This window comes from Sander lucioperca, chromosome 5, assembly GCF_008315115.2.
Source record: "Sander lucioperca isolate FBNREF2018 chromosome 5, SLUC_FBN_1.2, whole genome shotgun sequence".
Lineage (NCBI taxonomy): Eukaryota > Metazoa > Chordata > Actinopteri > Perciformes > Percidae > Sander > Sander lucioperca.
This window is the reverse complement of record NC_050177.1, coordinates 27,711,228-27,726,227: the sequence shown is the minus strand read 5'-3', so window position 1 is coordinate 27,726,227 and position 15,000 is coordinate 27,711,228. Positions and strand designations below refer to the sequence as shown.

The following is a 15,000-nucleotide window of genomic DNA, read 5'->3' as shown; positions in this document are numbered from 1 at the left end:
TGAGAGTACTAGTGTTCTGTATGAGAGTACTAGTGTACTGTATGAGAGTACTAGTGTACTGTATGAGAGTACTAGTGTGCTGTATGAGAGTACTAGTGTGCTGTATGAGAGTACTAGTGTGCTGTATGAGAGTACTAGTCTACTGTATGAGAGTACTAGTGTACTGTATGAGTACTAGTGTACTGTATGAGAGTACTAGTCTACTGTATGAGAGTACTAGTGTACTGTATGAGTACTAGTGTACTGTATGAGAGTACTAGTGTACTGTATGAGAGTACTAGTGTGCTGTATGAGAGTACTAGTGTACTGTATGAGAGTACTAGTGTACTGTATGAGAGTACTAGTGTACTGTATGAGTACTAGTGTACTGTATGAGAGTACTAGTGTACTGTATGAGTACTAGTGTACTGTATGAGAGTACTAGTGTACTGTATGAGTACTAGTGTACTGTATGAGAGTACTAGTGTACTGTATGAGAGTACTAGTGTACTGTATGAGTACTAGTGTACTGTATGAGAGTACTAGTGTACTGTATGAGAGTACTAGTGTACTGTATGAGAGTACTAGTGTACTGTATGAGTACTAGTGTACTGTATGAGTACTAGTGTACTGTATGAGAGTACTAGTGTACTGTATGAGAGTACTAGTGTACTGTATGAGAGTACTAGTGTACTGTATGAGTACTAGTGTACTGTATGAGAGTACTAGTGTACTGTATGATAGTACTAGTGTACTGTATGAGAGTACTAGTGTACTGTATGAGAGTACTAGTGTGCTGTATGAGAGTACTAGTGTACTGTATGAGAGTACTAGTGTACTGTATGAGTACTAGTGTACTGTATGAGAGTACTAGTGTACTGTATGAGTACTAGTGTACTGTATGAGAGTACTAGTGTACTGTATGAGTACTAGTGTACTGTATGAGAGTACTAGTGTACTGTATGATAGTACTAGTGTACTGTATGAGAGTACTAGTGTACTGTATGAGTACTAGTGTACTGTATGAGAGTACTAGTGTACTGTATGAGTACTAGTGTACTGTATGAGAGTACTAGTGTACTGTATGAGAGTACTAGTGTACTGTATGATAGTACTAGTGTACTGTATGAGAGTACTAGTGTACTGTATGAGAGTACTAGTGTGCTGTATGAGAGTACTAGTGTACTGTATGAGAGTACTAGTGTACTGTATGAGAGTACTAGTGTACTGTATGAGTACTAGTGTACTGTATGAGAGTACTAGTGTACTGTATGAGTACTAGTGTACTGTATGAGAGTACTAGTGTACTGTATGAGAGTACTAGTGTGCTGTATGATAGTACTAGTGTACTGTATGAGAGTACTAGTGTGCTGTATGAGAGTACTAGTGTACTGTATGAGAGTACTAGTGTACTGTATGAGAGTACTAGTGTACTGTATGATAGTACTAGTGTACTGTATGAGAGTACTAGTGTGCTGTATGATAGTACTAGTGTACTGTATGAGAGTACTAGTGTACTGTATGAGAGTACTAGTGTACTGTATGAGAGTACTAGTGTACTGTATGAGAGTACTAGTGTACTGTATGATAGTACTAGTGTGCTGTATGATAGTACTAGTGTACTGTATGAGAGTACTAGTGTACTGTATGATAGTACTAGTGTACTGTATGAGAGTACTAGTGTACTGTATGATAGTACTAGTGTACTGTATGAGAGTACTAGTGTACTGTATGAGAGTACTAGTGTACTGTATGAGAGTACTAGTGTACTGTATGAGAGTACTAGTGTACTGTATGAGAGTACTAGGTTGAAGACAAGTCGAGCTGCTGCGTTCTGAATGAGCTGCAGTGGCCGGATGGCACATGCAGGCCAATCAGGAGGGAGCATGCAGGTAGGCCAATCAGGAGGGAGCATGCAGGTAGGCCAATCAGGAGGGAGCATGCAGGCAGGCCAATCAGGACAGAGTTGCAGTAGTCTAGACGTGAGAGGACTAGAGCCTGAACCAGAACCTGAGCCTCCTTCTGCGTTAGAAGGGGACGAATCCTTCTGATGTTATGCAGCATGTATCTACACGATCGGGTAGTTGCAGCAAAACCTTTACATCACACACACACACACACACACACACACACACACACACACACACACACACACACACAGAGCCCTAACTGGATGTAAACCTGAGGCCTGTACTATGAAGCGAGATCAACATGTCCTGGATTTATTTCAGCTCCCCGTCTTCACCTAACCTAACAACCGCGGTCCTGCATCAGCTGGGTCACGACGCTGGTTATCAACTAGTTCAGTCAACCATCGGGGTTTCCCAATCCAGCGACGCGTTCACATAAAAGAGGCGGTGTTTGCGCACCACGACCAATCACAATCATCTACCAGAGCTGCATATTTTAAACAAGAAGAACAAACTATAATTCTACATAAATATGAAGAACACAGACACGGTTTTACAGGCAAAATGCAGGAAGGAAAGCTGGCAAAAAAGCCGACGCTGTTATGCGTAAATCACAACGTTTAGCTTATCAATATCCAGTGGTGTAGTCTACGTCAGTGATTCTTAACCACTGACGTAGCCCAAACTTGGGCCGCCAGCGCCCCCTAGAGGGCCGCAAAAAACTTTCAGTTTTGCACCTGTGGGCCGCAAGGGCCGCGGGACTGCGTGCAGCTTTCGACCATGTGGTGGCGGTAATGCATCACTCAGTTGTTTAGCTTAGCCAATACACAGAGAAGAAGACTGTCTACTTCGCAGCAAAAATGGAGAAGTTTTTAAAAAGAAAAAATGAAGACGAACGTCCTGCCGACACCCCCACCCAAAAGACAAAGTTTTTGCGGAAATACAATCTCGACTTCATTAAATACGGTTTCGTAAATGGAGGAACAGAGGCAGTGCCAAAAGCCCCAAAAGTGTGGAGTGTGGGCTAATGCTGTCCAACGAAGCCCTCAAGCCCTCAAAACTACAGCGGCATCTAGAGACCAAGCACCCGATGCTCGTGGGAAAGCCGGTGGAATATTTTAAGAGGAAGGAAAGTGGGCTGCAGATGCAGAAAAGGTCTGTCGTGTCACTGACAAGCAACTCTAAATGTGCATTGAAAGCCAGCTACCTCGTAGCCAGACGTGTGGCACAGAGTAAGAAAGCATTCACCATAGCGGAGGAGTTGGTTCTGCCTGCCGCTGCTGATATGTGCCGTGAGCTAATCGGAGAGGCCGCTGCAAAAAAGCTGCTGACCATCCCACTCTCAAACGACACGGTGAGTCACCGTATCGCGGACGTGGCCTCAGACATACAGCATCAACTTACAGAAAGAATAAAAAGTAGCCCTTTTTTTTCTTTGCAATTAGACGAGTCCACGGATGTCACGAATGCTGCACTGCTGCTGGTTTTTGTTCGCTATCGCTGGGACAGTAGTTTGCACGAAGACATACTGTTTTGTGGAGAGCTACCAACACGAACTACGGCTCAGGAATGTTTCCGCTGCCTGGATAACTACTTCACTGAGAACGGCCTGGACTGGCAGAACTGTGTCGGGGTGTGCAGTGATGGTGCAGCATCAATGACTGGCAGGCATCATGGTGTCATTAGACAGATACTTGATCGTGCACCAGAAGCTAAATGGACACACTGTTTTCTCCACTGTGAAAGCCTTGCAGCAAAAAAGATGTCACCAGATATCCACCAGGTGATGGATGTAAGTGTGAAAACCATAAACTTTATTAAAAACAATGCTGTTTTGCTAAGCTTTGTGAGGACATAGAAGCAGATCATGTCCAGCTGCTATATCACAGTGAAGTGAGATGGCTCTCAAGAGGACTGGTCCTCAATCGTTTGTTTGAACTGAGGAGTGAGAAAAAATCTCATCTTGCACATTACTATGCTGACACAATGTTCACAGCCAAGCTTGCCTACCTCTGTGACATTTTTTCACTACTGAACCAACTGAACACCTCACTTCAAGGAAGAAGCAGCAACATATTTTGTGTTGCAGACAAGAGGAGAGGAAACTTGCTTTGTGGACCACGAGGGCCCAGGAAAAGAGGATGGACATGTTTCCACTTTTGTCTGACATTTTGGAAAACTCCCCTCAGGTGAAGATCAGTGACTCAGTCTCCCAGCACCTCTCACAACTGGCAGAGAAATTTGGTGACTACTTTCCTGAGGATCCCAGAGAGGGAAACATGTGGATTTTGGACCCATTTTCAGTGGATTCCACTGCAAATGATGTTGCTTTGCCCTCACACCTGGAATCCCAGCTTCTGGAAGTTTCCACTGACAGCACTTTAAAGCTGCAGTGGGGCAAACTGGACCTGGGCTCCTTCTGAATTGCTGTCTCAAAGGAGTACCCATGTCTTGCACTGAGGGCTGTGAAACTCCTTCTCCCATTCACAACTACGTACCTGTGTGAATCAGGATTCTCCATTGTGGCCACAACTAAGACCAAAGGCCGAAACAGACTCAGAGCAACACTGGAGGCTACTCTGGGAGTGAGCCTTTCTCCCATTCCACCCAGACTGGATCTGATTACGTCTCAGAGGCAGGCCCAGTGTCTCATTAAGAGGTGAAGATAAAAAGGGAGTTGTATTATTGTTGTTAATTGTTGTTATTTGTGTCATTGTTCATTTGTCACTTATATAAAGATTCTTCTGGTTCTGCCATGCAAAAATGGAGACTGCTGAAGCAATTTTCAAATGGCTTTACAGATTATAAGGCTATAGTTTCATTTGCACTTTATTTCAATTTCATTTACAGTTTATTTATTTATATTTATAGATTTATAGTATTTGAATGCATTTATTTTATCACCCTCATTTTATTGATTGAATGATTTATATATAATTTATTTTTTATTAATTTAAAGTAAAATCCTACTATTGGTCTTTTTTTTTAATTATTATTATTATTAAAAAGCCTGACTTGATCCTTGACATTTTTTCTTGTCACAGCTTGATTTGGTCCATGAATTATCAGCCTGTTGGGTGTCTTGATACAGTATGTGTGCAGGTTTACATAAACGTTTAATAAAAGTCTTTGTGATGATCCCATTTTCTCATGTCATTTTATTTGACAAGGTTTTTGCTTGTTAAACAGTAAGTGGATTTGGTTTTATTATTGAATACAAATCAAACCGAGAGTGAAGCCAATTAAACCTATACAGTGTTAATATATTATTATTAATAATATTAATATTTAATGGGCCCCGGGCCACTTTGTACTATAAAAATTGGGCCTCAAGGTCAAAAAGGTTAAGAAACCCTGATTTCCATATACTCACTTAAAAATGCCCAATGACACGTAACAACATACTTTCCATTATATGTTTGATATATTTTGAATTGTCATCTGTGCTTTTTTCTTCACATAGGCTCAATGGAGGTATTTCACCATAAATTGGTGCATAAAAGTGTATCTGAATCTATATGTTTCATAAATATACCCATCAGGGAATGTTAACGGGGTCGTCGGTCTCTAAATGTTTTAACTTTTATGATCGCACCTCTCTCTCTCTCTCTCTCTCTCTCTCTCTCTCTCTCTCTCTCTCTCTCTCTCTCTCTGATCTTCTAAGAACGGTGACGCCGTTATCAGTCGAGTATTGATTGGTCAGTGGGCGGTGCTTTAACACCGGTTGATCTCTAATCTCCAACTTAACCTCCCGACCAGGTTAGGTGTTCAGCATAAGTTACCACGGCGATTGAACCCGATCACAAGTGATCCACCTTCATAGTACAGAAAACCCTGGGTTGAGCCTGAAGTTAGCTCGTTAACGCCAAATCTCACTTCGTAGTACAGACCTCTGGTGTTGTTGGCTCGTGGGCACTAGGGCAGCGCTGCAGGACTCACCCGATGTCGTCGCGGTAGACCCGCGAGATCAGCACCTCCCCCTTGTGGTTGTAGATGAAGAGTCCTCCAATCATGGCGAGGCGTTAGTCACAGCTGATCATAACCACGAGTCACTGCAAATCATGGCGAGGCGTTAGTCACAGCTGATCAGAACCACGAGATATATATATACGTAAAATACAGGATGGGAACCCTTCATAAAGCAGCTTGGAATTTAAATTTCCCCTTGCAGGATTAATAAAATATGTCTTATCTTATATACACAATATATACAGTACTATAAATATATTCTAAATAGTGCCAAAGTGAGACAGAACCAAACAGTATAGCAATCTTAAGAAATTGAAAATGTGCAACATAAAATGAAAATGAAAAATATAACATGAAAGTAAATAAAGTGCTAAGAGGAGGGTTATATATGAGACCCAGCTCCTATTCATCTGGTTCTGTGATGCCACACCAGAGTCAATGTAAAAACATCCTAATTTAATGTGATAATGTCGCCTTCATCCCGTCACTACACACACACACATATTAAGGGAGTTCATGAGCAATATGAGATGTAATGTTAGTTAACTTGTCGGCCGAAAGTACCAGAAGAACCGATCTTTACCCAATATTCAGTGTCCTCGCGGTTATGTGTGTAGTTAAGTCAAAACATATGAGAACACATTAAAATGTCAGATTTTTTAATGGAGTTCTGAATGCCGATCAGAAGCTGTAGCGTCGGAGAGAAACGTTAGCTGCATGTATGTTAGCATTACTGGTTTTACATGTTGATTTGAATATATAGAGGGGTGGCAGCTAAGCTAACTTGCTAACTAGCTGCTGTAATGTTAAAGGGGCAAATTAGTCGAAATGAACGGCCATAACGTTACTATCATTTAGCTAACTCACAGAAACATGTCAGCTACATTGTTATTTTATACATACACATATATAAATGCTACCCTTATTTATATTCAAATCAACATACAAGAGACATGCTAAGCACATTAACAAATGTATACTATATGTATAGAAGCTAACGATGACGTTACAGCGTCTGATCGACAAAACGCATTCAGAACTCCATTTAGAAAATTGACATTTTAATGTATTCTCATATATTTTGACTCGATTACACACATAACCATCAGGACACTGACCGGTTAATTAATGTAGGGTCTTCTGGTACTTTCGGGACACAAGTTAAAAAACATGACATCTTGTTCCGGTCATATTTAAACGTTTAACGTTTCACTGAGGATGAAGTTACCGCCCAGTCACATACATTACGCTGTAACGTTAATGCTAAAAAAACAACCTTATTAATCGATGAAACACAAAATACATTTAACACAGCTGCTGTTAGTATGCGCCGAATTGAAAGGTGGCCCCTATTGATTAATAACTGATAACAAATCACAACCTGCACAGGAAGCTCCGGTATTGATCAGCTTTACATCGTTAAAATACAAGGATTTTGAATGGACGTTCGCGGCGACGGCTAACGTTAGTTATTTACAAGACCAGACGGTGACGACTCCGCTGCTGCAGTGCAGACAGACAGAGAGAGAGACAGACAGAGAGAGAGAGACACAGACAGACAGAGAGAGACAGACTGAGAGACAGACAGACAGACACATCCAAACACCGATAGTGGTGTTCTTAGCTTCTTACCAGCTGTGTATCTCCGGCTGCGCGCCCCGCCGTCACTCCATCCGGACGTTTGACCGTGAAAAAGCGGGCTCTCCGGTGTCTTCCGGTTCCTCCGGTGTCCTCCGGTTCCTCCGGACTGAGGCAAGATGTCGGTGGATGGAGCGGACTGTCAGCTGACGGTAGCCCGGCCCTGCCGCGTCCCATTCAGATCAACAACCCTCCTTCACCCTGATTCCTCCTGCTGCACTAAATGTTATTTTAAAGGGTGACTTCGGTATTTTTCAACCTGGACCCTATTTCTGCATGTGTCTGTGTCTAAGTGTCTGATGAGAACAACACAGGATCCCTACAGAGATAGACCTTTTATTAAAGAGTAGAATCCTTTTAGTTTAACATGAAACAGCCCCGAAATCACCATCACCAAACCCACCAGACTCCATGTAAATAATCACTACTTTTAGCGTGTATAGAGCCAGCATATTTCCACCAGACTCCATGTAAATAATCAGGACTTTTAGCGTGTATAGAGCCAGCATATCTCCACCAGACTCCATGTAAATAATCAGGACTTTTAGCATGTATAGAGCCAGCATATCTCCACATGTAAATGGGTGAATTAAGGGTTTATTTCAACCAAACCAGAGTGGTGATTGTTGGAACAGTGGAAAGATGAACCAAGACGGCTTTTGGTAGTTTTATTTAGTTTCTGTCCACTTTGAATGAAGTGTGTTTTACCATGATAAAAGTCCTGATTATTTACATGGAGTCTGGTGGGTTGGGTGATGGCGATTTCATTTTTTAACAAAAAGGATTTACCGACTCTCACTCACGCTGAGCGAGGCGGCAGGGGAGCAGAATGGGACGCGTCCCTTCCTCCTCTGTGTGTTAGGAGAGAGGAAACTCTGCATATGAATCACACAGCAGGCCTGAGTGACGTCACCCAGCCCTGCCAGCTGATCTAATGGAGGAGAACTGGATCCATCCTTAATGTACTCTGAAATAAAAGCAAGCAAGGAAAGAATTAGGCAAAAATCATGCATGACATAAATAAATACAAGATGACACACACACATAAACACACATACACACACACACACACACATACACACATGCATACACATATACACACATGCATACACACATATACACATGTATTCACATATACACACATGCATACACATATACACACACATGTATACATATATACACACGTGCACACACATATACACACATGTACACATATTTATACACATATACACACATGTATACACATATACACACATGCATACACATATACACACACATGTATATATACAGTATATATATGTTTTGGTCCTGTCACAGACACACTCCCAGTCCGCCTCCCTAACTACGCTGGCATTAGGCTCATTCGACTTGAGCCAGATCTCTGCAGAATCGAAATCGCCGCCCAATGCATGCTGGTTAGATTTGTTTTTTTTATTTTTTATTTTTTTTATTGATGCTTAAAGATACAAATACACAAAACATCCCCGAAATGTCCCCGGTTTTCACTGTGACTGACAGACCCAAAATTGGAATGAAATAGTCGTGCACCCTACACACACAGGCTCAAGACAGCCAGAGGAAGCCTCAGAGCTCAGAGATGTTCTAGAATGTCCATTTTACGATGCTAAAATTACTGTTTATTTACATGGAGTCTGGTGGGTTTAGCGAACGCAATTTTGCGGACTTTTTATGTTTTAAAAAAAGGATCTTACTCTTTAACAGAAAGGTCGACCTCCTTAGAAATCCTTTCCATAATGTTGTCAGACACTTAGAATATTAATCTGAGCCTGTCAGTGGCAAAACGAGCACTTTTATGAACGTAAATACAAGCTGGACAATTGTCCTATTAACTCACATTGTAGCTTGTTTCACCGTTGCCGACTGCAGCGATCTCGTTTAATACTGGACCAATGTCAAAGGACAATATTTCCTCAATAGTTTTAATTGTATCCGATACTCAATGAGCAGTTGCTTTTCACCGACTGCAAGACCCAGGCGGACCCAGGGGCATGCTGGGAAACACCAGCCTCTCAGCTGATCTAACAGCTGATTGGTTCAGAATCGAGTCAACATGATGACGTTTTATATAAACTTTTTATTGATTTTGAATTGGAGGGATTTTAACTGATATTTGTCTGATTTAAAGGCTTATTCTGTACAGAACACATGTTGTGTGACTGATAGTGACGTTTAGAAGTCAGAGAGACTAAATCTGTTCAGATTACGGATCATCTACAGTGTGCACTTTGCTGTTTTTTGGTTTCATGCACAACTAGGCGGACCAAAATTTATTGTGAACCCAAATTGATATACGGGCCGGATCTAAATCTGCAATGGGCCGGATTTGGCTCATGGGCCTTGAGTTTGACACATGTGGTTTATAGAAACTACATCCTGTTATATCGCGTGATCATACAGTATGTGAATTCGTGAGATCTCGTGGGTCCTCGTGACTTCAGCTGTCAGTCACGGCCGCAGCCGTTACGCAACAAATCCAGACCTTACATTTACAGAAATGTTCATTAATGTGCATTGTCCTAATCAAATAAACTACAAACAAACAAACAAACCTGGTGGGTATTGACGGACGGCGGAGCACGGAGCCGACACATTCTGCAGCCGGTGGAAATCAGGAGTTACCCATGGAGTAGGAAGAGGCTGGGTCGGTCCAGTGAGTGACTCCGTAGCTTGCCAGCCTTTGGCATCAAGCAAAATGTCCCGTTTTCTTTAGCCTCGTTCTAAACGGATTACTCGTCTTCCTTTCTTCCTCGGAGACTGTACCGGAAAACCTCAACCCCACGCTCACAGCTCTGTAGTCTCCGGAGTAACGTTGGAGTATTGGCCGTAGTACGAGGTAACTCCGCTAAGGAGACAATCAAAGATTGTCAACTAAACACAAGAGGCTTCACTATGATGGTGATTAATTCTCGTTGGGGAACCTGACTGTTTTCTTTGTTTGGGGGTTCTGCTGGGGATCTCAAAGAGAACTGTTGTGATTTATAGAGGTAAATGATCTATTGAAATTTAAATTGTGGGGTATGTTTGGGCTGGATTGTATAATACACTGTATTGAACTGAAATTACTTGTGTCTGTAGGTTTATTGTGTCTGATGAAATCTTATGAGTTACCTTGGTGGTTAGTAAGGGCTAAATGAAAATAGTCCTGTGTATATTTGACCTCTTCCCTAAAAATATAAAATTGTTTCTCTCTGTCTGGCACCCCGGAAAGGTCAAATTGTTACAATACACATATACACACATATACACACATACACAAACACACACACACACACACACACACACACACACTTTTTAAAACCCACCTTTATACTTTAGCCTTTGTGTAAAGTTGCTGCACCCCAATTGTGCTGTATTTTAAATTAATTAAAATTTTTTAACTCATGTTTCTTTTTATTTATTTCTTCATATGTAATGTGTGTGAAGCACTTTGTAACTGCGTGACCCTCTCTTATCTCTGAATAATGTGTGCATAAAGATCCGTCAGCCTCTGTGGTTTTAGACTCATGTAAAGGACATTGATGACTGGATAGAGAGCTGATGCTGCAAAGTTTCCTCTGATGATGAGATAAAGAAGTCATGTTTGATAAAAGAAGAAAAAGATAAGCTGATGATGAGAGCTGTCTCCAAAAGAAATGTTATAATTCTGAATAAATTCTAAATTAATTTAAAGCTGCTGATGAGGGAAAATTAAACTGAAGAACCACAACCTGAAATGACCAGAAAATACATTCACATATACACACATGCAAATGCATATACACACATGCATACACATATACACACATGCATACACATATACACACATGCATACACATATACACACATGCATGAACATACACACACATGCATACACATATACACACATGCATGAACATATACACACATGCATGAACATATACACACATGTATACACATATACACATGCATACACATATACACACATGCATACACATATACACACATGCATACACATATACACACATGCAAACACGTATACACACACACACACACACACACACACCTCTCTCTCCTCTCTGAACAATGTGTGCATGAAGATCCGTCAGCCCTGTGGTTTTAGACTCGTGTAAAGGACATTGATTACTGGATAGAGAGCTGATGCTGCAAAGTTTCCTCTAATGATGAGATAAAGAAGTCATGTTTGGTAACAACAGGTAAAGAGCAGCAGCTGATGAGGGTTGGTGTAGAGAGTATATGAGCTGAGTGGTGTCAGTGTTTGTCGACCTCGGAGCAGAATGGCTGCAGTCACAGAGCTCTCCTTCCTGCTGTTTGCTCTCATCAACAACATCCATGCACAAGAACGGATCATCATCCAAAGGGAAAGAGACTCTTACACCTTCAACCTCCCAGAGAACACCAACTCCTGCCTGATCTCCAGATCTGTTGGTGAGGAGAAGCTTGTCCTGTGGAACACCTCTGACCTCTGGTCCAACAGCTCCTCAGTACCTGAACACCTGAAACAACGACTGGATACTTCTTCTTACACCATCCTCAACCTGACCCATTCAGACTCCGGCCCGTACCGAGAGGAGTGTTGGACTGAGGGCAACGTGACGCATGAGAACAACTTCACTATTACTGTTTGTACTTTAATAGATGAGAGATTTATCAGAGCGAGACTTGGAGAACCAGTGGACCTGCCATGTGAGGGAGCAGCTGATAATCTGGATGTCCAGTGGCTCAAACAGGACTTTAGATATGAGCAAGAAACATGGAGCAGAGTTTTTGGGGACGATACGACATCAGTGATGGACAATGTTAGAGGAAGATACCAAGTGGTGACAATCACATCAGCTCTTCGTGTTTCCAACGTCACAGCAACAGACTTTACATACAGTATGGTACGGTACAGGTGTCTGATGATGAACCAACAGCAGTGTGTTAGCAGTCAAATTGTAAGGTTGAGACCACGGTATGAGACAATCTACGGCTCAGTGGGAGAGACCGCTGTGTTGCCGTGCACTATCACTGACTCCACTGATGAACAGCCCCCACGCTGGAAGAAGTTTAATTCCAACACACACTCACACACTGACCCAAGACTACAAAACCAGACTGTTCCTTCAGTAGACCAAAACTACTTGCTGGTGTTTTCATCTCTAATGTTAAATCACTCAGGTTGGTACACCTGTGTAGCCTCTATGAGAGAGCAAACGTATAATCTGTTGGTGTGCCCCAAATTTGCCCCCCCTGCTGTAGAGCTCTACTCAGAGGGAGAAGAAGTCACTCTCAGATGCACAGATTGGGGAGAGGGTATACTGCATAAATGGTTCATCAAGTCAAACCGAACAGAGGGAAGAATCTTCAGTGTAACGTCTAATGAGAGCATAAGCAGAGTGAGCTGGTACGATAATAATGATGGGCGTCTGGTTATCTCTAATATCTCAGTGGGAGATGCAGGGGAGTACTGGTGTGCAGTTCTAAATTATGATCAGTGTGTGTCAACCAACAGAACTGTGTTAGTGTACATGGAGCCCGTTGAGATTTACTCCACCTTCTTCAAAGTGCGATGCTCAGTGCTCAGTGTCCTGCTGCTGATGCTCTGTGCTGCTGTAGTCGCTGTGAACCTGAGGACACGGAGAGGAGAGCAGCTTTCAGCTCACACACACACTTAATATGCATATATGATCATTTCATCATTGGCTTTAACACAGCCTGGTATACACTGGCTTTAATACAGCCTGGTATACACTGGCTTTAATACAGCCTGGTATACACTGGCTTTAAAACAAGAGATGGGACACATTCATGCAGAGAAAACATTTAAACTAGAACACAAAAGACAGAGAGAGAGATTACAGAAACAACAAACAGAAATGATGGGAAATAAGACATAAATACCCAAAATTATTATTATAATAATATTAAATAAGTTTTGAATGTTAGAAGGTAACCTTTGATCCTGACAGGGTGCAGATGTTCCCTTATCGTCTGGATTAGTATGTTGTGTATATATATATATATATATATATATATATATATATATATATAGATATATATATTGAGTTAGTTGATCTTTTCGTGATGTTGTTGTGGATGCGTGTGATTATAGGGGGTGGGGGGGTCTGCTCTGTTAGGAGACATTGGTTTAATAGTTTAACATGTTGGGAATTCAATTTTTAACATTACTGTCACCTAAGAGTTTTATTACAAATCATTTTACCTTTATATATGTGTGTGTGTCTGTGTGTGTGTGTGTGTGTTCCAGATGTATTTTAAATCTAAAGATTATGTGATGTTGTATATTATATATGAAGGAATGTGAATTGTCTTTAATGCATTTATAATAGTTGTATCTTGCAGTGTTGTCAGTGTTATAAACTTGTTATTATATCTTGGTCTATATCTATAATCTATCGTCTGTATAATAAACATTATTAATGAACTATAAAACTGTTCTGATTGTGATTTCTGATTAATTATTATAATCAACATATCTCTGGGTCTGTAAAATGTTTCTTATGTTACCTTTCAGTCAGTAAAGTTGATTTCTAGAGCACATTTAAACACACATTAATCTGACCAAAGTGCTGAATAAAAGAACATTAAAATGTAAATATCAAAACCCAAAAAGAAGATCCCAACACCAACAACAAGCAGCAGTTCCCAAACCCAGAATGATGACATGATGAGACCAGATAGAGAGATTAGAGAGTTATAATGGGTCTTTATCCCAGATATAAAAACAGAAATGGAGGGAGACCATCTGATATGTGAAGGCAGCAGCTTCCACCGTCGTGGAGCAGCAGCTGGAAAGGCTCTGTCCCATATTTGGCAGTTTGCAGATGATCTGTATCTGTGTTTTATTATAAAGTTAATGAAATAAAAGGTGTTGTACTTTGTCTCAGCTACAGCTCTGAGTCTCTCCCTCTGCTCCCGTTTACCTCACCACTGATCTCACTTCATGTCCCGCCCACAACACTATCTGGTTGGTAGATGTTAGACGTGTATCAGCCAATCAGCACTCACCTTGACATGCAGCAGCCTCAAGCAGAGGCTTTAATGATTACAGTTTTTTCTGATTGCTTAAGCGCTAATCGTGAATCTTGTAGCACAATTTCTAAAACTATTAATACGTATAGCAAAACCACTCACTGAGTTTGCAAAACTAAAAGCACAAACACTGCTTTGCACTCATTTTGCAATTTTGTAACACACACTTTGCAAAACTGTAGGCATAATTCACAGCACAACACTCTTTTTGCAGAACTTTAAACACAACTCTGTGCTTACACTCAATTACCACATTTCCAACACACTACTAGCAAAATTATACACATGTATGGCTATCATTAACACTATTTTGCCAACTGTTTCACATGTGAAAACTGTTTCAGATAATTAGTTCACTTTGCAATCAGCCTAAGCACTATAAATAAGCCACAGGTAAGCTGTCTGTGTGGAGTACAATGGAAGGAGCAGTACGAGTGAGAAGAGTGAGAATCAGAGGAGGCCGAGGAAGAGG

The 15,000-nt window shown here is 41.2% G+C and overlaps 1 protein-coding gene, 1 long non-coding RNA gene and 1 pseudogene across 5 annotated transcripts in view; 2 read left to right on the top strand and 1 right to left on the bottom strand.

Moving 5' to 3' along the window:
- Positions 1–7,691, bottom strand: part of LOC116057056 (AP-2 complex subunit mu-B-like) — a 26,677-nt gene extending 18,986 nt beyond the window's left edge. The window contains exons 1-2 of one of the 4 annotated variants that reach the window (XM_031309478.2): positions 7,491–7,691; positions 5,829–5,941 (exon numbers count right to left, since the gene is read on the bottom strand). In XM_031309478.2, the coding sequence (XP_031165338.1) occupies positions 5,829–5,902 (74 nt within the window). In that variant the 5' untranslated portion in view covers positions 5,903–5,941; positions 7,491–7,691. Of the gene's footprint in view, positions 1–5,828; positions 5,942–7,239; positions 7,379–7,490 lie in introns of those variants that run through there. The other 3 variants (XM_036001637.1, XM_036001639.1, XM_036001638.1) reach the window with 3 other exon arrangements.
- LOC116057041 overlaps positions 1–15,000 on the top strand; it is a 395,907-nt pseudogene that overhangs the window by 124,005 nt on the left and 256,902 nt on the right.
- The window catches only part of LOC118495149, an 18,303-nt gene continuing 13,990 nt past the window's right edge, over positions 10,688–15,000 (top strand). Inside the window, exon 1 of the long non-coding RNA XR_004897473.1 lies at positions 10,688–10,697. This is a non-coding gene — a long non-coding RNA (uncharacterized LOC118495149). The remainder of the gene's footprint in view (positions 10,698–15,000) is intronic.